Source organism: Phyllobates terribilis, unplaced genomic scaffold (genome assembly GCF_046119375.1).
Source record: "Phyllobates terribilis strain yellow unplaced genomic scaffold, ASM4611937v1 Scaffold_136__1_contigs__length_4911898, whole genome shotgun sequence".
Taxonomy (NCBI): Eukaryota; Metazoa; Chordata; class Amphibia; order Anura; family Dendrobatidae; genus Phyllobates; species Phyllobates terribilis.
The window spans coordinates 1,838,930-1,860,126 of record NW_027362896.1 but is presented as its reverse complement, the minus strand read 5'-3'; the positions used below and the strand labels follow the sequence as shown (position 1 = coordinate 1,860,126).

Below are 21,197 nucleotides of genomic sequence, written 5' to 3'. Positions count from 1 at the left end.
TAGTACACCGAGGTGTGCAATTGTTTAATTTTTTGCAATTTGCACAGTTCCCTTGTCACTTTGGACATAAAAGGGGTCCCCTGATCCATCAGGATCTCCTTAGGTAGTCCAAGGCGACAGAACATGGCAAACAGCTCCCGTGCAATCAGTTTTGCCGAGGTGTGGTGTAGTGGTATAGCCTCTGGGTACCGGGTGGCATAGTCGACGACCACCAGTATATGTTGGTGACCACGGGCGGATTTTACAATGGGCCCTACCAAATCCATTGCAATCCGTTCAAAAGGTATCTCTATCACTGGCAGGGGTACCAATGGGCTACGGAAACTTGCGGTGGGTGAGGTCAACTGACATTCGGGGCAGGATTCGCAGTACCTTTTGACCTCCGCGTAAACCCTAGGCCAAAAGAACCACTGCAAGATACGTTCTTGCATTTTTTTACCCCTAAGTGTCCACCCAGCAAGTGTGTGTGTGCCAAATCTAGAACCACCCGACGGTACGACTGAGGTACTACCAACTGTTCCACGACCTCGTCCCTGATCTTATCTATCCTATAGAGCAACTCACCGTTGACTACCATGCGTGGAAATACAGTATCTGCATCAGGCTGTTGGGCTACGCCGTTTACCTCTACCACCCTTTCCCGCGCCTGATTCAGGGTGGGATCCTGTAGCTGAGCCGTCCCAAACGTGTCCCGGGACACTTCCAGCTCGGGGATCGATGGGGTCTCCTCGACCTCTCCTGCCAGCACCTCTAAGGGAAACCTATCGGGGTCACACTTTGTCCCTAGGTTGGACACCCCTACGGCAGGTTCGTCGGGTACAGCGTCTGTAATACATTTTACCGGGGGAGAGTGCATTTTGTTTTTCCACAGAGTCCAGAACAGGGGAAAGTCTCTTCCCAACACAGTCCCATAGGGAAGAGTTTTTGCCACTCCCACCACATGTTTTATGTCTCCACATGGCGTAGACAAAACTACCTCCGCAGTTGGGTACTCTCGGAGGTCCCAATGGATACACACAACCCCGACCGGCCGTCCATTGGGGTTGTCTCCTGCCACCAGCGACCCATGTACCAGAGTCACGAGGCTCCCTGAGTCCAGGAGGGCCTCCTTGGGGTACCCATTAACCAGTACCTGGTACAGTTGGAGTTCACAGTCCCAGGGATCGGCACTCGCTGTGCAGACGGTCTGGCCATACATTGTCACCCGGCGGCTATATTCGCAGTCCATGGGTTCCGTAGTCAGGGGACAATTAGCAACCACATGTCCCGGCCCCTGACACCGCAAGCACCTAAGGGTGGAGGTACTGTTAGGTTTTATGACAGTTTAGGAGGGAATCAGTCTCCTGCCAGTCTCACTCTGAGGTTCCCCTTCAGCACGGGTACGGTGCAGATTGTCCCCAGCAGAGGGACGCGACCCCTTTCCCGACTCCTGGGTTGGCAGGGATCGGCGAGACAGCCGCGAGGGGCCAGAGTCCCGGATAAAGTCCTGAGTGGCCGAGTAGCGCTCGATCAGGCTGACCACCTGGTCGAGTGTGCCGGGGTCCCCTTGCCCCACCCAACGTTGGATAGTGGCTGGCAGAGTCCTCACCAGCCGGTCAACCACCACCCTCTCCACCATCTGGGCTGGAGACAAAGTCTCAGGCTGGAGCCACCTCTTTACCAGCTGCAGGAGGTCATAAGCCTGAGACCGGGCGGGTCGGGTCTCCACATAGGCCCACAAAAACACACGCTGAGACCTCACATATGTATTGACCCCCTGCCAGGCAAGGATCTCACCTTTGAGCCTCTGGTAGTCCTGGGCATCCTCTCGACTTAGGTCGAAGTAGGCCTTTTGGGCATCTCCGACGAGAAAAGGAGCCACCACTTCTGCCCACTGGCCGGTAGGTTTTCCCGCTCTGCGCTCATAGATGGTCAGGAAGGCTTCCACGTCGTCCTCCGGTCCCATCTTCCTCAACGCTGAGCGAACCTTGTCCCAGGCCTCTCGACATTCTAAGGCTGGCGCCGTCGGCGTCTCCCGCAGGGCAGCCATCTGTTGCAGCAACAGTTCGTTTGTTTTTTGCTGCTGCTGCTGCAGGGCGAATCCCAGATGCTTTAACAGCTCCTCCATTTTGTCCATGGGGTGGAACTGAAAGGTGGCAGGCCGGATTTTGGTCATGCAGCTGCCGGTGGGGTATGCCTCAGTCACAATGCCCGCATTCTCCACCAAGCTGTAGGGCGGCGGTGTTCACACCGTGCAGTAACTGAGGCAGTGACCCAAGCAAGTCCAACATAAACAGCTTTTATTCAGCAACTCACGGGTAAGCAGAAAGTCCTCCGGTTCGCAGCCGGGTTAACATGAGTCCATAAACAACGGTTGCCGGGGGGCAACAGCCGAGCCGGGCCGCTCAGAGCCAGACGGGTGCAGAGCCTTCCCAGGCGGTGGTTCAGCCACACTCAATCCTACTGAGCTTTCCTGCTGTGCTCCTAGCAGGTTCCAACATAGAACAACACTAATCCTTAGTGCAGGGATTTAAAGAACCTGTGGCAAGAGCCACTGGAAAACCCGAGTTGGAGGGAGGAGGCCGCCCCACTGCCTCCTGTGACCTCCTCCAAGAAATTAAGGCCCTGCCGGGTTTTACTTGATCTGCATTAGCCAGATAGCCTGACCAGGTCAATGCTCACCTCCATTCCAGCATTGCAGCCGCATGTGAGTTTGTGACTGCAATGCACTCCAATGGATTTAATAGGTCTCTGTACACATTCTGGGGGATATATAACGTCCCTCGTATACAATCCCGGTCACTACCTCACAGTACCCTGTATGACTGAGACATATTTCTTGCACACACTCCCCCACGTTGGGGACGCGTTGGGGTTGTGATGTTACTATGCATTAGTATCTGTCCAGCAGTTTTGGTTATTATGCTTTAGGAGTGGGTTGGATCATTTGTATATGCTTTGGTAGATTCTGTTTATATCTAACTGTTTATACTACAATATATCAAGCTTTTGTGGAAATTGTCTTTTCGGTCATTCGTTTTCAATTTTTTTTTTAATGTTTTCACGTGTGTGCACTGATCTTTCTTGAATAAATTTGTATACTTTTGGCTATTTGGTGGCATATCCCTTTTCGCATTGTTTCTCTCCTCTCTCCCTTGCAATGGAGGCGCCAATGTTGATTAAAAGAGAGGATCACACATTGCATCACTAACATCACAATTGGGGCAGTTTAGATAGTAGATAGGATATGACAGGTTTCCTTTAAAGGAAATGAATATTCACTGCTCTCCACTCCCATAGTCCCGGGCGTGGAGAGCAGTGAATATTACGGCAGCTGATCTCGGAGTGTGAGGGCGCATGGCAGTGACGTCATGCGCTGCTTACACGCTGAGATCAGCTGCAGGCAGCAGAACAGGGCACAGCGCTGGAGCGGAGGGAAGGTGAGTAGAATTGTTTATTTTTTTTGTGAGTGCAGCTGGATGGGGATGAGGGGGTCATGCCTACCAGATGGGGATGAGGAGGTCAAGCCTACCGGGATGGGGATGAGGAGGTCAAGCCTACCGGGATGGGGATGAGGAGGTCAAGCCTACCGGGATGGGGATGAGGGGGTCATGCCTACCGGGATGGGGATGAGGGGGCCATATATACCGGGATGGGGACATATATATATGTAATTATACATATATATATATATATATATATATATCAGGATGGAGGGGGGCATATATGCAGGGATGGAGACATATTCATAAAGTTGTGAAATCCTGTTAGTGCATTGGAGAATCCAAATGTTAGAACAAGATTATTGAGTAAAACCCTCAGACGTTAAAGACGCCGTTTTCCACTCATCACCTTTCTTGGTGTGAATCAAATCGTAATAAGCCCCTCTAAGGTCAAGGATAGAAAATCATTTACCCCCAAAGGCTGATTATAGTCACAGCTTCGCTCCGTACACCTCATACACACAGGGCTCCGCTCCGTACACCTCGTACACACACGGCTCCGCTCCGTACGCCTCGTACACACAGGGCTCCGCTCCGTACCCCTCGTACACACGCGGCTCCGCTCCGTACACCTCGTACACACGCGGCTCCGCTCCGTACACCTCGTACACACACGGATCCGCTCCGTACACCTCGTACACACGCGGCTCCGCTCTGTACACCTCGTATACACGCGGCTCCGCTCCGCACGCCTCGTACACACACGGCTCCGCTCCGTACACCTCGTACTCACGCGGCTCCGCTCCGTACGCCTCGTACACACACGGCTCCGCTCCGTACACCTCGTACACACAGGGCTCCGCTCCGTACCCCTCGTACACACGCGGCTCCGCTCCGTACACCTCGTACACACGCGGCTCCGCTCCGTACACCTCGTACACACACGGATCCGCTCCGTACACCTCGTACACACGCGGCTCCGCACTGTACACCTCGTATACACGCGGCTCCGCTCCGCACGCCTCGTACAAACACGGCTCCGCTCCGTACACCTCGTACTCACGCGGCTCCGCTCCGTACGCCTCGTACACACGCGGCTCCGCTCCGTACACCTCGTACACACGCGGCTCCGCTCCGTACACCTCGTACACACGCGGCTCTGCTACATCCACACTGTAAACCCCTCCTGACCCCACACATAAACTTCAGCTCATCCAGCACCATGACAACCAGCACAGCAGAGTCCTGCATCCACTGAGGCCCCTGATCATGTGACCCCTGACTCCTCCCCTCCTGTGACCTCATCACAGGTCCTGTGCGCACAGAGCAGCCATATATGTGGTAGCGGCTCTGCAGGTGGAGGTATGTGGAGACCCCATTACTGGAGCATTAATACTAGATATATATTGCTCAGGGGATATCGCAGCTGATTCCCGCTAGAATAATCCTGGAAACACAGAATTAGAGATGATTATTTCTCAGCAGTTTCTATAGCACTTAATACAGGGCCGGCGTCAGCACCCGGGCAAATGCTGGGGCTCTGAGCTACCAGGGGGCCCACTGGCACACTATGGGGCCCGTGAATCTGGGGAGCGCAGCGCCAGCTCCCTTGAGTAGTTCCCCCGCTTACTCTGTGACGTGTCAGGGCAGAGGGCGCGATGTAGTGACATCATCGCTCTGTCAGTGCGGAGACCCGGAAGACGCTGAGGAGTCCTGAGCTGATGCCAGTGAGGAGGGGAGAGTATTTGATTTTTTTTTTAATATGTGGAGCAATATATGGGGCCCATTATTCTGTATGGAGCAATATATGGGGCCCATTATTCTGTATGGAGCAATATATGGGGCCCATTATTCTGTATGGAGCAATATATGGGGCCCATTATTCTGTATGGAACAATATATGAGGCCCATTATTCTGTATGGAGGAATATATGGGGTCCATTATTCTGTATGGAGTAATATATGAGGCCCATTATTCTGTATGGAGGAATATATGGGGCCCATTATTCTGTATGGAGCAATATATGGGGTCCATTATTCTGTATGGAGCAATATATGGGGCCCATTATTCTGTATGGAGGAATATATGGGGTCCATTATTCTGTATGGAGCAATATATGAGGCCCATTATTCTGTATGGAGCAATATATGAGGCCCATTATTCTGTATGGAGCAATATATGGGGCCCATTATTCTGTATGGAGCAATATATGGGGTCAATTATTCTGTATGGAGCAATATATGGGGCCCATTATTCTGTATGGAGCAATATATGGGGCCCATTATTCTGTATGGAGCAATATATGGGGCCCATTATTCTGTATGGAGCAATATATGGGGCCCATTATTCTGTATGGAGCAATATATGGGGCCCATTATTCTGTATGGAGCAATATATGGGGCCCATTATTCTGTATGGAGCAATATATGGGGCCCATTATTCTGTATGGAGCAATATATGGGGCCCATTATTCTGTATGGAGCAATATATGGGGCCCATTATTCTGTATGGAGCAATATATGAAGCCCATTATTCTGTATGGAGCAATATATGAAGCCCATTATTCTGTATGGAGCAATATATGGGGTCCATTATTCTGTATGGAGCAATATATGGGGCCCATTATTCTGCATGGAGCATTATATGAAGCCCATTATTCTGTATGGAGCAATATATGGGATCCATTATTCTGTATGGAGCAATATATGAAGCACATTATTCTGTATGGAGGAATATATGGGGCCCATTATTCTGTATGGAGCAATATATGGGGCCCATTATTCTGTATGGAGCATTATCTGAAGCCCATTATTCTGTATGGAGCAATATATGAAGCCCATTATTCTGTATGGAGCAATATATGGGGTCCATTATTCTCTATGGAGCAATATATGAAGCACATTATTCTGTATGGAGGAATATATGGGATCCATTATTCTGTATGGAGCAATATATGGGGTCCATTATTCTGTATGGAGCAATATATGAAGCACACTATTCTGTATGGAGCAATATATGGAGTCCATTATTCTGTATGGAGGAATATATGGGGCCCATTATTCTGTATGGAGCAATATATGAAGCACATTATTCTGTATGGAGGAATATATGGGGCCCATTATTCTGTATGGAGCAATATATGGGGCCCATTATTCTGTATGGAGCATTATCTGAAGCCCATTATTCTGTATGGAGCAATATATGAAGCACATTATTCTGTATGGAGGAATATATGGGGCCCATTATTCTGCATGGAGCAATATATGGGGCCCATTATTCTGTATGGAGCATTATATGAAGCCCATTATTCTGTGTGGAGCAATATATGGGGTCCATTATTCTGTATGGAGCAATATATGGGGCCCATTATTCTGTATGGAGCATTATATGGGGCCCATTATTCTGTATGGAGCATTATATGGGGCCCATTATTCTGTATGGACCAATATATGGGGCCAATTATTCTGTATGGAGCAATATATGGGGCCCATTATTCTGTATGGAGCAATATATGTGGCCCATTATTCTGTATGGAGCAATATATGGGGCCCATTATTCTGTATGGAGCATTATATGAAGCCCATTATTCTGTATGGAGCAATATATGTGGTCCATTATTCTGTATGGAGCAATATATGGGGCCCATTATTCTGTATGGAGCATTATATGGGGCCCATTATTCTGTATGGAGCAATATATGGGGTCCATTATTCTGTATGGAGCAATATATGGGGCCAATTATTCTGATGGAGCATTATATGAAGCCCATTATTCTCTATGGAGCAATATATGAGGCCCATTATTCCGTATGGAGCAATATATGGGGCCCATTGTTCTGTATGGAGCAATATATGAGGCCCATTATTCTGTATGGAGCAATATATGGTGTCCATTATTCTGTATGGAGCAATATATGGGTCCTTTATTCTGTATGGAGCGATATATGGGGTCCATTATTCTGTATGGAGCGATATATGATGTCCATTATTCTGTATGGAGCGATATATGGGGTCCATTATTCTGTATGGAGCAATATATGGAGCCCATTATTCTGTATGGAACTTTATATGAAGCCCATTATTCTGTATGGAGCATTATATGAAGCCCATTATTCTGTATGGAGCATTATATGGGGTCCATTATTCTGTATGGAGCATTATATGGGCCCATTATTCTGTATGGAGCATTATATGGGTCCATTATTCTGTATGGAGCATTATATGGGGTCCATTATTCAGTATGGAGCATTATATGGGGCCCATTATTCAGTATGGAGCATTATATGGGGCCCATTATTCAGTATGGAGCATTATATGGGGCCCATTATTCTGTGTGGAGCATTATATGGGGCCCATTATTCTGTATGGAGCAATATATGGGGTCCATTATTCTGTATGGAGCAATATATGGGGTCCATTATTCTGTATGGAGCATTATATGAAGCCCATTATTCTGTATGGAGCATTATATGAAGCCCATTATTCTGTATGGAGCAATATATGGGGCCCATTATTCTGTATGGAGAACTTTGTGGTGCCCATAATACTATATGGAGGACTATGTTCTCTGTTCTAAAATGAAAACATTTGACACCACCACCACCCCCTTCCTCAGGGCACGCGCTGTGCGCTGCGAGGATTCGCCTGTTTCTGAGCTATTGTAGAATTTTCAATAGATAATATAATGTAAGTGAAATCTTTGGCCTTGTACTATACCTATATTTCTCTGCCATATCTTGGTATGTGTTAAAAGGCCCCACTGAGACTCTTTCGCCCGGGGTCCACGAAAACCTGGAGCCGACCCTGACTTAATACATTTATGATTCTGGAGAAAAATAAAAATATGGCAGAAAACAGAGGAATAAAGTTCCGAGAAGAAGCATCATAGAAAGACATTGAAGTTACAGACGTAATTTAACCCTTTGGGAGAAAGTGATTCCAAGGAGTTAATCCAGAACACGTCTCTGTAGAAGTTTACAGCGCTGTGATTGTGAATCCGCTGCAATCGTCTTTTCCAACACTGACCATCGGAGATCAGAACTTTTATCACCATCTCCGAGAAATGATTCACCAAACTTTTGCTCTTTTTCTTGTAGTGGCCGCAGTGTATTTCATCCTAGAGTCCGAGCCAAATACAGGACCGATGTTTCTTCAGTCTCATTTTAATTGATCGTTACGCTTATCCAACGTCCACTTTACCACAAGGGCACTTAAACGAGTAAATCACACCAGAAATATAGCTGGTTAAAAAAAAAACACCAATATCCACGTGTCCCTTCTAATTGGTGAGGAAACTATGACCTTTAATAAACCTCCAACAGTTCTGGCATGACAAACACGGAAAAGTGCCTGTGAAGACACGGGGTCTTCCTTCTACGTAATACCACTCAGCCAACACAGGGTGAGGGTAAAAAAAGCATGGCAATACTTTATTGAACCAGAAAATGGACAATAAAGACACATAAAACAGTCCCAGCATATACCCAAGATGGTACAACATTAAACAGTCTCACCCTTCCACTCCACCTGCTTGGGATCAAACAGCTGCAACTTTGGGACTTCCAGGGTCAACTACCTCAACCAGTGGCCCCTCACTTCTGGTGGGCACCCACAGAGAAAAGGTAGCAGCAAGCTTAGGAAGCTAGCAGTCCATCGAGGTACAAGACCAGAAGACCCCAGGGTCCCACCCTGACCTCTTTGAGAGTTTCCATTGGGCCAGATGACTGGCTCGTCCCAATCTGGCTTCTCCGAATGTCTTCATTGTTTCCAGGTGACCAGAGGGTCCCACCTGGCAACCACAAACAACATATCCATGGGGCCAGGTGACTTCATCATCCCAACAAGGTCTTGCCAGATGTATCCATGGGCTCTCTGATGGTCACTTGAGCAGACCCGTATCTTTCCAGTCAGGGTCATATACCCTTAGGCTGGAATCATGTAGAATCCAAATCTGTGTCTCTTTGGTTAAAGCCATGTTTCCAAGCTGATGGTCTGAGAGAGTCTGATCTTTTTCTTTTTGTAAAGTCTCTTTCCAATCTGCATTTCAAATCTCATTTCAGCATGTGTGCCTTCTAAATGGTGAGGAGACTATAACCTTTAATAATCCTCCAACAGTTCTGGCTTGACAAACACGGAAAAGTGCCTGTGAAAACACGGGGTCTTCCGTGGACGTAATACCACTCAGACAACACAGGGTGAGGGTAAAAAAGTATGGCAATACTTTATTGAACCAGAAAATGGACACTAAAGACACATAGAACAGTCCCAACAAATACCTAAAAAGGTACAACATTACTCAGTCTCACCCTTCCGCTCTGCCCACCTGGGATGAAACAGCTGCAACTTTGGAACTTCCAGGGCCAACTACCTCAACCAGTGGCCCCCCGCTACTGGTGGGCCCCCACAAAGAAAAGGTAGTGACAAGCTTAGGAAGCTAGCAGTCCATCGAGGTACAAGGCTAGGAGACCTGAGGGTTCCACCCTGGCCTCTCTGCGAGTTTCTATGGGGCCAGATGACCGGCTAGTCTCAATCTGGCTTCTCCGAATGTCTCCATGGGTTACAGACAACCAGAGGGTCCCACCTGGCAACCTCAAACAAAATATCCATGGGGTCAAGCAACTTCATCGTCCCACCCTGGTCTCCCCAAAATGTATCCATGGGCTCTTTGATGGTCAATGGAACAGATCCATATCTTTCCAGTCAGGGCCATATACCATTAGGCTGGAATCATGTAGAATCCAAATCTGTGTCTCTTTGGTTAAAGTAATGCTGCCAAGCTGATGGTCTGAGAGAGTCTGATCTTTTTCTTTTTGTAAAGTCTCTTTCCAATCTAATTTTCATACCTCTTTTCAGCAGGATAGAAAACCCCTTTTTTACATTTACATATGTGGCTAAGGTCATCAGTCACAGGTCAGAGGTAAAGCTGCAGGGCTTTCTCAGGTCTCATTGTTTGAGCTAATCAATTTACATAGTTGGTATGACAGGGGCTCTTGTAAATAAACATCATTGTTTCAAAATCAAAGAGAAAATATTCTTAATAGTGCATTTCTCTTGGCTTAACAAATCTAATAATCTGGCTGATTAAGATCATAAGCTGTATCGTCACAGTGCCTCTTTATGGATTTGAAAGAAAGTCTGTTCTTTAGTTTAATAGTATCAGCTCTAGTCAAATGGATAGACAGCTATTTACCCTTAAGATACACAAATTGTGGTGTTGTTTTTAAAATTTTTATATTTAGGGTGTCTTTGTGTTGCCACATTATAAGAATCATAATGGTTTTGTTCCTTTTCGGCTGATAGATACATGCGACCCAACTATGAAAAGAATGGAACCAAGGAAACATACAGTATATTGCTCACGTAGTACAAAGTCCCTATACTGACCCCTACACATAGTATAATGTTCCCCCAGTACTGCCGCCCCCCACACAATGTATAATCTTCCTATAGTACCGCCATCCCCCCACACACAGTATAATGTTACCACAGCACTGCCATCCCCCCACACACGGTATAATATTCCCACAGTACCAACATCCACTCACATACAGTATAATGTTCTCATAGTACCTCAGTGCCCCCCACACAGTATCATGCTCACACAGTACCTCCATCCCCAATTTTATTTTGTAACTTTTGTTTGGGTGTTTTTCATGTAATATATGGAAGCTTACAGGAAAATACTGGAAAAAAAAACATCATATCCTGAGGAAAAAAACTGTGTACATGGAGACATTGGTATAAAAAAACTCCTGTCTTGGTGTTCTTTCAAACAAGCTTTTATAAATGCATCAAACTTCTGTGTGTGAATCAGACATGAGAGCTAACGTGATAGAAGATTACAGTCCGGGGAAGACGGGAAACATTCATATGGTCGGCCAGTGGTGTTGTAGTCAGTGACTCTGGCCAAATATGTTTGTAGAGCCATAGTAGAATATGAAAAATGATCTCCTGCAGTATTGCTAATGCCGATTCCAGTGTTGGTAAATGAGACGAGAATTGGCGTTATAGAACGTGAGTCTATGAGAAACATATTCCGCTGCAGACTCCGAGGAAGAAACTTCTTGCTCTCTGTGGCCTAAAATATATAGGTTTTATTAGTAGATGTCAATGAAAAAAAAAATGAATGTTGTAAAATAATGAAAATACCATTGCTGTTAGGGTCCCCCCGCCTGTCTCTGTATTTCCTGGTCAATCCCAATCAGCTGCTGAAGCAGTGAGTAACACAGCCAGTGATTGGGAGCATGGAGGAGATGTCTTAGTCAGCAATTTAATATGTTCCAGTCCATACAAGACTAGAGAATACAACATCTACACGTTCTATCTCCTGATATTTTTCTCCTAATTGTCTCCAATAATTGTATTATTACACAGCATTCTTTATGATGTTACATCAGCTCGTCTTCTATTTATTCTGGTCTCTACAATGTCGGATCCTCTCAGTGGAGATCTTCTATATTAAGAAATTTTTTCTGAATTACCCATCAGGGATGTATATGGACAGAGACAAGATGGCGGAGAGGATATTACACCTCACCCTAGAGATCCTCTTCCGGCTTACTGGAGAGGTGAGAGATTCTGATGACGTCACATTACATCATTCTTATCTATGGGAATAACAGATGGACAGAACTGGAGAGGTGAGGACTCTGGAAATGTCTGGAGTGAGATTTATTAATGTGTCTCTCCATAACCAGGATTACATAGTATTGAAGAAGACCTCTAGTGAGCGCTGTCAGGCCCCTTTGGGCTCAGGGGTCTTCCCCATCCCTCAGACAATCACGGGACCTCCACCTCACCCCCTGATACATGAGGATATCAATGACCAGAAGATCCTAGAACTCACCTACAAGATGATTGAGCTGCTGACTGGAGAGGTGACACTGCTGGGAATGCTGGGACATTATACAGTAACGCTATGGAGGGATCGGGGGGATGACGGTATCATTGTATGTGTCAGGTTCCTATAAGGTGTCAGGATGTCGCTGTCTATTTCTCCATGGAGGAGTGGGAGTATTTCGAAGAACACAAAGATCTGTACAAGGACGTCATGATGGAGGTTCCCCAGCCCCTCACATCACCAGGTAATAGACAGGACTAAATACACACGGCCTATAATTATCTGTATGTAAAGAATGAATTCAGTCCCTGTATGTGTTTCCTCCAGATCTATCCAGTAAGAGGAGAACACCAGAGAGATGTCCCCGTCCTCTTCTTCCACAGGACTGTAAACAAGAAGACCCCAATGTTCCTCAGGATCATCAGGTAGATGGAGAGAAGGTGTCATGAGATCTCCCCTATGATGTGTAGACGGCTGTGAAGGTCTTGTGATCAGTCTTGTTTTATCCCCCAGTATTATATGTTTTATACTTGTGTACAAAGAAATAAGAATGGGGGCGCAATAGTACTGTTACCCAGGCAAACAAAATTATTAAATGAGAATGTGCTTACCTTGCGGGGTTGTGACATGCACAACTCATGTATTAAGCGTGAGAGAGGGCTGCTGGAGACACCAAACCTTGGTGGTTAGCAATGTAGAAGAATGATGAAAGGTCAGTAAATCCGCGCTCCTCCATTAAATTAGATTATACAGGATCCAGTCCTTTTATGATAAATTTATTCCTTTGCCAAGCTAAAAACAGACGCGTTTCGTGGACGTCCGGTCCACTTCTTCAAGTGTATAGCTTCAATCTGTGTATAGCTATACACTTGAAGAAGTGGACGGGACGTCCACGAAACACGTCTGTTTTTAGCTTGTCAAAGGAATAAATTTATCATACAAGGACTGGAAACTGTATAATCTAATTTAACGGAGGAGCGCGGATTTACTGACACCTTTCATCATTCTTCTACATTTATACTTGTGTAATGAGACCGGTGTTGATGGCAGGATTAGAGCTGATCATAGATGAGACTTCTCCATCTGTCTGTGACTTTTACAATATTTATTTCAGGGTGAAGATCTGACCCATATTAATACTACAGAGACATATGTGAGGGGTGATGAGCGGTGTAAAGAGGAGATTTCCACATATGACTACCCAGGTGAGTAGTGACTAATGATGAGCGAATATGTTTGAAATCCGATAACCAAACTTAAGTTCGACACGAATGTGGCACATTCGGATTAGGTGGTAACTTTAAGTCAGGAAAGCGCGGCTAGCCAATCAGAGCGCAGGAAGTATCCACAGTGTCCCAGACACAAGGGCTTCTGCAATTGGCTGCCACTAATTTTTGGAAATGTGGGGAATCCTGATTGGGTCTCCATCTATTGGGTTTGGCTGTAGTGGAAGAGGTTTCTGTCTCCATTATACTACTTCTACTCTAGTTAAATTGATGCCACTTTGTTGGTGTTAGGCCCTAATTTAGGGAAATGTGAACACTCCTGGTAAGGTCTCCATCTCCTGGGGTGGTCGCAGTGGAATAGGTTTTGGTCTCCACTTAGTTATACTGGAGTGAAATTAATTATTTGGTGCAGATATTGTTCTCCACAAAGGGGTACACAAACATGATTAACTCAAAATTGGTTTTCAATAAACAACCATCAGCCGCCCCATCAAACTCATCTGCTTCTTCTTCCTCCTCCTCTGTTACCACGCCAAGTATTGTCACGCTGGTCTCCAACCGCAGAACCTATGGTTGTATACTCGCTCCAGTCAGGCTGAGTGAGAGCCCGTCAGCTGTAACAGAAGCTCATTTGCCTGCTGTGTTTATTTCACTGAGCACACCACATGTTTCTCAATCCACCGTAACATCTCCGCCTGCACCTCACAGTTTAGCAGTTTGTCCGTTTCACCGTACTCTGCCCTCTCTCAGCGCTGCAGCCAGCCCACGGTCCCGCAGTTGTGGTCACGTAAAAGATTGTTTCCGCCTACACATGACAAAGCTAAGAGGTTGAACTCCACCATATCCAATCTGTAGGTCACGGAAATGGTGGTCTTAGGCCCTAATTTTATTAAATGTGAACAGTTCTGATTGTGTCTCCATCTGCTGGGTTGGCTGTAGTGGAAGCAGTTTCAATCCCCATTATACTACTTAAATCTAGTGAAATTGATGCCACTTTGGTGGTGTTAGGCCCTAATTTAGGGAAATGTAAACACTTCTGATTGAGTGTCCATAGGTTGGCTTTAGGGGAAGACGTGTCTTTCCTAATTCTACAATTTCTACTGTAGTGAAATTGATGCCACTTTGCTGGTGTCTGCCATTAATTTTTATAAATGTGGAGAATCCTGATTGGGTCTTCATCTATTGGGTTTTTCTGTAGTGGAAGAGGTTTCTGTCTCCATTAAACTACTTCTACTCTGGTGAAATTGATGCCACTTTGCTGGTGTCTGCCACTAATTTTTGGAAATGTGGGGAATCCTGATTGATTCTCCATCTGCTGGGGTGGCTGTATGGGAAGAGGTGTACTGTACTGATATTGATTCAACTTTGGTGGTTTTAGGCCCTATTTTTTTGAAATTTGGAGAATCATGATTGGGTCTCCATCTGCTGGGTTGGCTGTAGTGGAAGAGTTGTCAGTCCCCATTATACTAGTTCTACTCTAGTGAAATTAATTCTTTGATGCTGATATTTTTGTCACAGGGGTACACAAGATATAATCAAAATCGGTTTTCTTAGTACCATAGTATATAAAGCAGGCTATATTTCTTCTTTTAATTTTTCGGTACTGATTATTGTTCTCCATACAGGGGTACACATTAGTAATGAGAGAGCACTAAATATGCTCAACTTAGTGGTTCAGCGGTTTCTCAAAACCTACCCAGATCTGCCAGAGCTGCTTGTGAAAGTACAACGCGTGTGTGCCCATTTCAGAAAGTCAGCTATAGCTTCCGCCACCCTGGCAGTGCTTCAGCAGCATTTGCAGCTTCCAGCTCACCGACTGTTGTGCGATGTCACCACATGTTGGAATTCAACGTTGCAGATGTTGGGAAGGATTTGTGAGCAGCAGAGGGCAGTTGTTGAGTACCAGCTTCAACACGCCCATCGGCATTCAGGTCAGCCTCCGCAAATAAGAGCTGATGAGTGGGCATGGAGGTCTGACATCTGGGCCATCCTCCAAAACTTTGAGGACTCCACCAAGATGGTGAGCGGCGATGATATCATCATTAGCGGCACCATCCCGCTTCTCTGTCTACTGAAACATTCAGTGCTCAGAGTTAAAGAGGAGCCATTGCAGGCGGAGCAAGGAACTATGCAGCCCAGCCTCATCTCATCTTAATGCAGATTGGATTATAATGAGGAGGAGAAGGATGAGGATGAGAACATGGACAGTCGTCCTCTTGGGCAGGACAGAGAACTCTTGGCTGTCTTGGAAGTCTTGATACAGCTTTCCCACAGACTGAAAGAGGTGTATGAGTTTCGGTTAATGACCTTTGGTGGCCTAAATCGTGGCTTTGCTTAAGCACGGTATTTCTCATAATGCATTGCAGTTCAGGCCATTGTCCAACTCTGTAGTGATTAAATTCAAGGTGTAAAGAAAGATCTTTGTCTGTGACTAAGCACCACCGAGAAGTGTGAGCTGATGTTGGCCTTCTGCCACTGCTTATGCAACAAGCTGCATTAGAGGACTTCCTGGGAGAAATGACGCCCAGAGTAGATACATAGTTTTTTAAGGTTGAAGGAAGACTAAGTCCATCTAGTTCAACCCATAGCTTAACATGTTGATCCAGAGGAAGGCAAAAAAAAACCATGTGGCAAACACTAAGCTCCACATTGGGGAAAAAAATTCCTTCCCGACTCCATACGACAATCAGACTAGTTCCCTGGATCAACGCCCTATCAAGGAATCTAGTATATATAACCTGTAATATTATACTTTTCAAGAAAGGCATCCAGGCCCTTCTTAAATGTTATTAGTGAATCACTCATTGCAACATCATGCGGCAGAGAGCTCCATAGTCTCACTGCTCTTACAGTAAAGAATCCCCGTCTGTGATTATGATTAAACCTTCTTTCCTCCAGACGTAGAAGATGCCCCCTTGTCCCCGTCTCAGAGTAAAAAGATCAGTAGACAGGTCTTTGTACTGTCCCCTCATATACTTGTACATAGTAATAAGATCACCCCTAAGCCTTCTTTTTTCCACAGTAAATAACCCCAAGTGTAATAACCTGTCTTGGTATTGCAGACCCCCAAGTCCTCTAATAAGCTTTGTCGCTCTTCTCTGCACCCGCTCTAGTTCAGCTATGTCTTTCTTATACACCGGAGACCAAAACTGTACACAGTATTCTAAGTGTGGTCGCACTAATGACTTGTATAGAGGATACAGTTTCCCTCTATGCCAGTCCTTTCATCGAGCTAAAGAATATGGCTGTGGTGAAATACAACTCTCATTCTGCCAGACTGGATGGCACTATTGCCAACAACCCTAATCTTAGTGGCTGGACAGAGCCTGCGCTGCCCAGAGCTTCTGGTTCCAACATCTCCTCCATCACCAGCTCCACCTGCAGGATGAATAAGGCGGCTCCTTGTGACAGAAGAAGACATCGCAGGGGCAGATCCCAGAGAAGATGGGACACACCATTTGCAGAAGCCCTAATGTGACCAAATGTCAGAAAACCAGAGCAGTAGAAATCCTCATAAAGTGACTCCATTTTGGAAATTATAACCCTCAGTGAGTTAATTTATAGGACTAGTGACGATTTTTATTCCACAGGCACTTTCTGGAAATTAGCACGCAGTGGATGTTGGTGCTTAAAAATTGCACATTGCCCATTTTGTTACCCAACACGTAGTGTCCAGATTGTGCTCTAGGAGACACACACCATCAATTAAGTGGGTTCTTCTCACTATAGTAATGCCAAATACATGGATGCTAAATGTGGTTTGGGCGCACTGCAAGGCTCAGAAGCGAGCAGGAGATCTGACTTTGGGAGAGTGGATATTGGTGGATTGGTTTATGGAAGCCATGTTGCTTTTCAAAAGCCTTTGAGCCACTAATAATGGGGAAACCTCTGTTTTTCCATTGACAGATGAGGGATCTGTGTGGGGACTTGTTTTTTGTGAGATGAGTAGAAGTTTTTATTGGTATTATTTTTGGCTACATAACATTGTTTGGTGGCTTTTTATTCCACATTTGGGTGGCAGAATGAGCAAACAGTTGAACACTATGATCCACTGGTTCATCCTATGAGGTTTTCTATTAGACTGTGAACTGTCATTGTCTTGGTGAATAATACAATTTATTTTACATAACTTGCCATTTTTTACTGACAGTTTAAGTAGAAATGTTCAAAAATTTAAAATTCAAGGATATTTTATTCAAAAATAATAATTGGTTTTATTCTTAACAGATGACTGTACCAGGAGATCAGAGGGACAGCTGACATCTTCAATTTTTAAATCAGATGATCTTGAGATCCCACAGGATACAATTGAAGTGAATGCCATTACTCCAGATATACCATCATCCCTTCACAGCAAAGATCTATCATCTGATCCTATGAAACAGGTCCTGTCTTCTGATTCATTACCGAATACTAAGGAAAATCAAAGTCACAAAATAAGCATTAAAAAACAAATTGGTCCTAAAGCAAAGAAGCCATTTTTACGTTCAGAATATGGAAATAGTTTTCCTCTCCAAAAGTCTTTTCTTAAACCTCAAAAGATACGCGCAGCAGAGAATAAATTTCCTTGTTCCAATTGTGAGAAATGTTTTAACTGGAAATCGCATCTTCTTAGACACCAGAAGACCCACACAGGGGAGAAGCCTTTTTCCTGTTCAGAATGTGGGAAATGTTTTTTACGGAAAGCGCATCTTGTTAATCATCAGAGAACTCACACAGGGGAGAAGCCTTTTTCCTGTTCAGAATGTGGAAAATGTTTTAGAGAGAAATCAACTCTTATCAAACATCAGAGAAGACACACAGGGGAGAAGCCTTTTTCATGTTCAGAATGTGGGAAATGTTTTATCCAGAAAGCAAATCTTAACATACATCAGAAAAATCACCACACCTAGAAGAAACTTGTTTAGGATGTGGGACATTTTTTAATTCAAAATCGCATCTTGTTAGACACCAGAGGAGTCACACAAAGGAGAAGCCTTTTTTATGTTCGGAATGTGGGAAATGTTTTAACCAGAATGCGCATCTTGATAGCCACTGGAGAACCCACACAGGGGAGAACGCCACAGCTAGGCTGTCCAATCTGAGACTGGGAGGTGCTGAACTCTCATCAGGAACTCTGGGCTGGCAGTCCCAGATGGCTGCCAGCCGTAGCTTCAACTTCTCATCATATGGGAGGCCTTCCCTCGCTTGTAATAATCTAGTTGTCTTCCTTTGAACTAACTTTACATAACTTCCATTCCTTAGTATGTTTTAGGACACAGTGATTGACAGCTCAGTCATCCAGTCTAGTACAGGGGCTCAGATAGCTGCCAGCCGTAGCTTAAGCTCAGTGTGGTTTGTTTTCTCTGTTCCTAGTGTTTGCTTGGTGATCTATCGTTGCCTGACCTTTACCTCATTCTGATCATCTGTTTTGCTAACCCCTTTGATCTGATCTGCTATCCTCTCGGTATTTTGACCTCGGATCATTACCTGACTACACCTTTGTCTCTTCCTTCTATTTATGACATACCCTCCTGGCTACACTCTAACTTCTGAATATCCTTTTTAAAATCTGGATCCCAAAGCTGGATCCCAAGATGTGGCCTTACAAGTGAATAATATAGGGGTAACAATACATTGGGATTACATCTCTCTTTTTATGCCATATTCTAGATGTGACCTTACAAGAAATTTATAGTGGGATAAATATACTTTAGGATCACAGGATTTTATCTCTTTATGCATCCTAAAATCTTGTTTGCTTTTGCAGCTGCTGCTTGACATTGAGTGCTGCTGCTCTGTTTACTTGTAACCAGAGTACAGGACTTGTGGTGTGCAGATGGGTAAGGAATTGGCTAAATGACAAGAAACAGAGTCGTCATAAATGGTACGTTTTCTAAATGGGATATAGTCAGCAGTAGAGACCGCAGGGATCTGTGCTGGGGCCGATTTTTTTTTTTAACCTCTTTATTAATGACCTTGTGGATGGGATCAGTCTTTGCTGATGACACCAAACTATGTAGGATATTAAAGTCTGATCTGGACATTAGAATATTGCAAAACGATCTGGATAAGACGACTGAATGGGCAAACACTTGGCAGATGAGATTTAATGTAGAGTAATACACCTAGGGCAGAGTAATCCTATTGCTGCATACACAATAAATGGGAATATACTCGGGACTACAGAACAGGAGAAGAACTTGGGTATTCTGGTTACAAGTAAGCTGAGCAGCAGTATTCAATGTCAAGCAGCAGCCGCAAAAGCAAACAGATTTTAGGGTGTAATAAAAAGAGCGAGAAAATCCCACAATCCCAATGTACTGTTACCCTTTTATAAATCCATGGTGAAGCCACATCTAGAATATGGGATCGAGTTTTGGGATCCACATATTAAAAAGGATATTCAGAAGTTAGAGTCAGTTCAAAGGCGGGCAACTAGGTTATTACAAGGGATGGATGCCTCTCATATGATAAGAAGTTGGAAAAGTTGGGCTTGTTTAGCTTAGAAAAAAAGACTCCTCAGAGGAGATATCACATGTATAAATATGTGTGGTCAGAACAAAGGACCTAGCACATGACTTATTCCTTCCAGAGACCATACTAAGGACCAGGGGCACTCATTACAGGTGGAAAAAAGGCGATTCCGATTTTATCAATAAATATACGTTATTTTTTTTACATTTTTCTTCAAATTCTGTTTTTTCCTCTAATTGTTCAAGTTTAGGAGTAATTTCTTTTAGATTTTGTTCTAATTTGTCCAAAATAAAGGTTATATCCTCTATCAATATGTTCATAAGGGTACAGTAAGAATCCGATACATCGTTTTTCCATTTGTCTTCAAGATTGGGTTTGGAGAGTTCATAAGATGGAAAGATACCCACTGATAAGCCTCTTGAAATTAAACCTTGTTCGAGATATTGTTTTAAAGTTATTTTTGTCCATATCACTTGTGTATGTTTAATTTAAGTATTCCTAAAAAAAAAATCAAGAGATCATTCATTTCCAAATCATCAGTCTATATATTATCATCATTTGAAAGGGAGTTACCAAAGATCGCCCCAAGGTCATCCTTTTGTCTTGTATGTCGAAATTTCAAATCATCTAGGAATGTTGTGGTTGCCATAGGATTGAGTTGTTTAAAAATAAAAAAATATTCATTTTTTTTTAAATGTTATTGCCAAAAGAGATTACGACCAAGCAGGACACCAAGATAGATAGAAAGAATTGATAAATTCAGCAAATAATTCTTTAATTCACATGAGTGGACACTACTTGTTCAAATCATGTAAGGTAAAGGAAAAGGTGGAAAAAGATGCAAATTAAAATGTAACTGTAAAGATCTGAAGTTGTGGGTTGTAAATATTCACCTAAGTATGTTAATGATGCAACAATATTTTATACCTTACATCAAGGGTTTACAACAATTCCAGATAAATGGGCAAAATACAATTGTCTCAGTCCACAAGATCCCCTCCCCAGGACGGTGGTTCCATTGCCTTTGTACCAGGTGATATTGTCTCCCAACTTTTCGTTGGCCCACAGATTTCGTATCTCCAGCCAGTATATTGTGTAGCCACAGTCCACGCTCCTCCAAACGACATATAAAACGATAGAAGCACAGGCATCCAGTAGCAACCGTCTTTTAAGCAAGTTTAAATCCAAACAACATATCCCGCAACGGTAGCACGTTTATCCAGTTCAGCCGGTAACTGATCTCCAACACTTCGC

General features: G+C 44.4%; 1 protein-coding gene across 1 annotated transcript; it reads left to right on the top strand.

Annotated features, from left to right (window-relative positions):
* The first annotated feature begins 4,706 nt into the window (after window positions 1-4,706).
* Window positions 4,707-20,782, top strand: LOC141204986 (uncharacterized). Its single transcript, XM_073664036.1, has 7 exons — window positions 4,707-4,784; window positions 11,910-11,989; window positions 12,119-12,298; window positions 12,382-12,505; window positions 12,589-12,686; window positions 13,376-13,466; window positions 17,715-20,782. The coding sequence occupies exons 2-7, from the start codon at window positions 11,912-11,914 to the stop codon at window positions 18,377-18,379; spliced, it is 1,236 nt and encodes a 411-aa protein (XP_073520137.1). The 5' UTR covers window positions 4,707-4,784; window positions 11,910-11,911; the 3' UTR covers window positions 18,380-20,782.
* The last annotated feature ends 415 nt before the right edge of the window (window positions 20,783-21,197 follow it).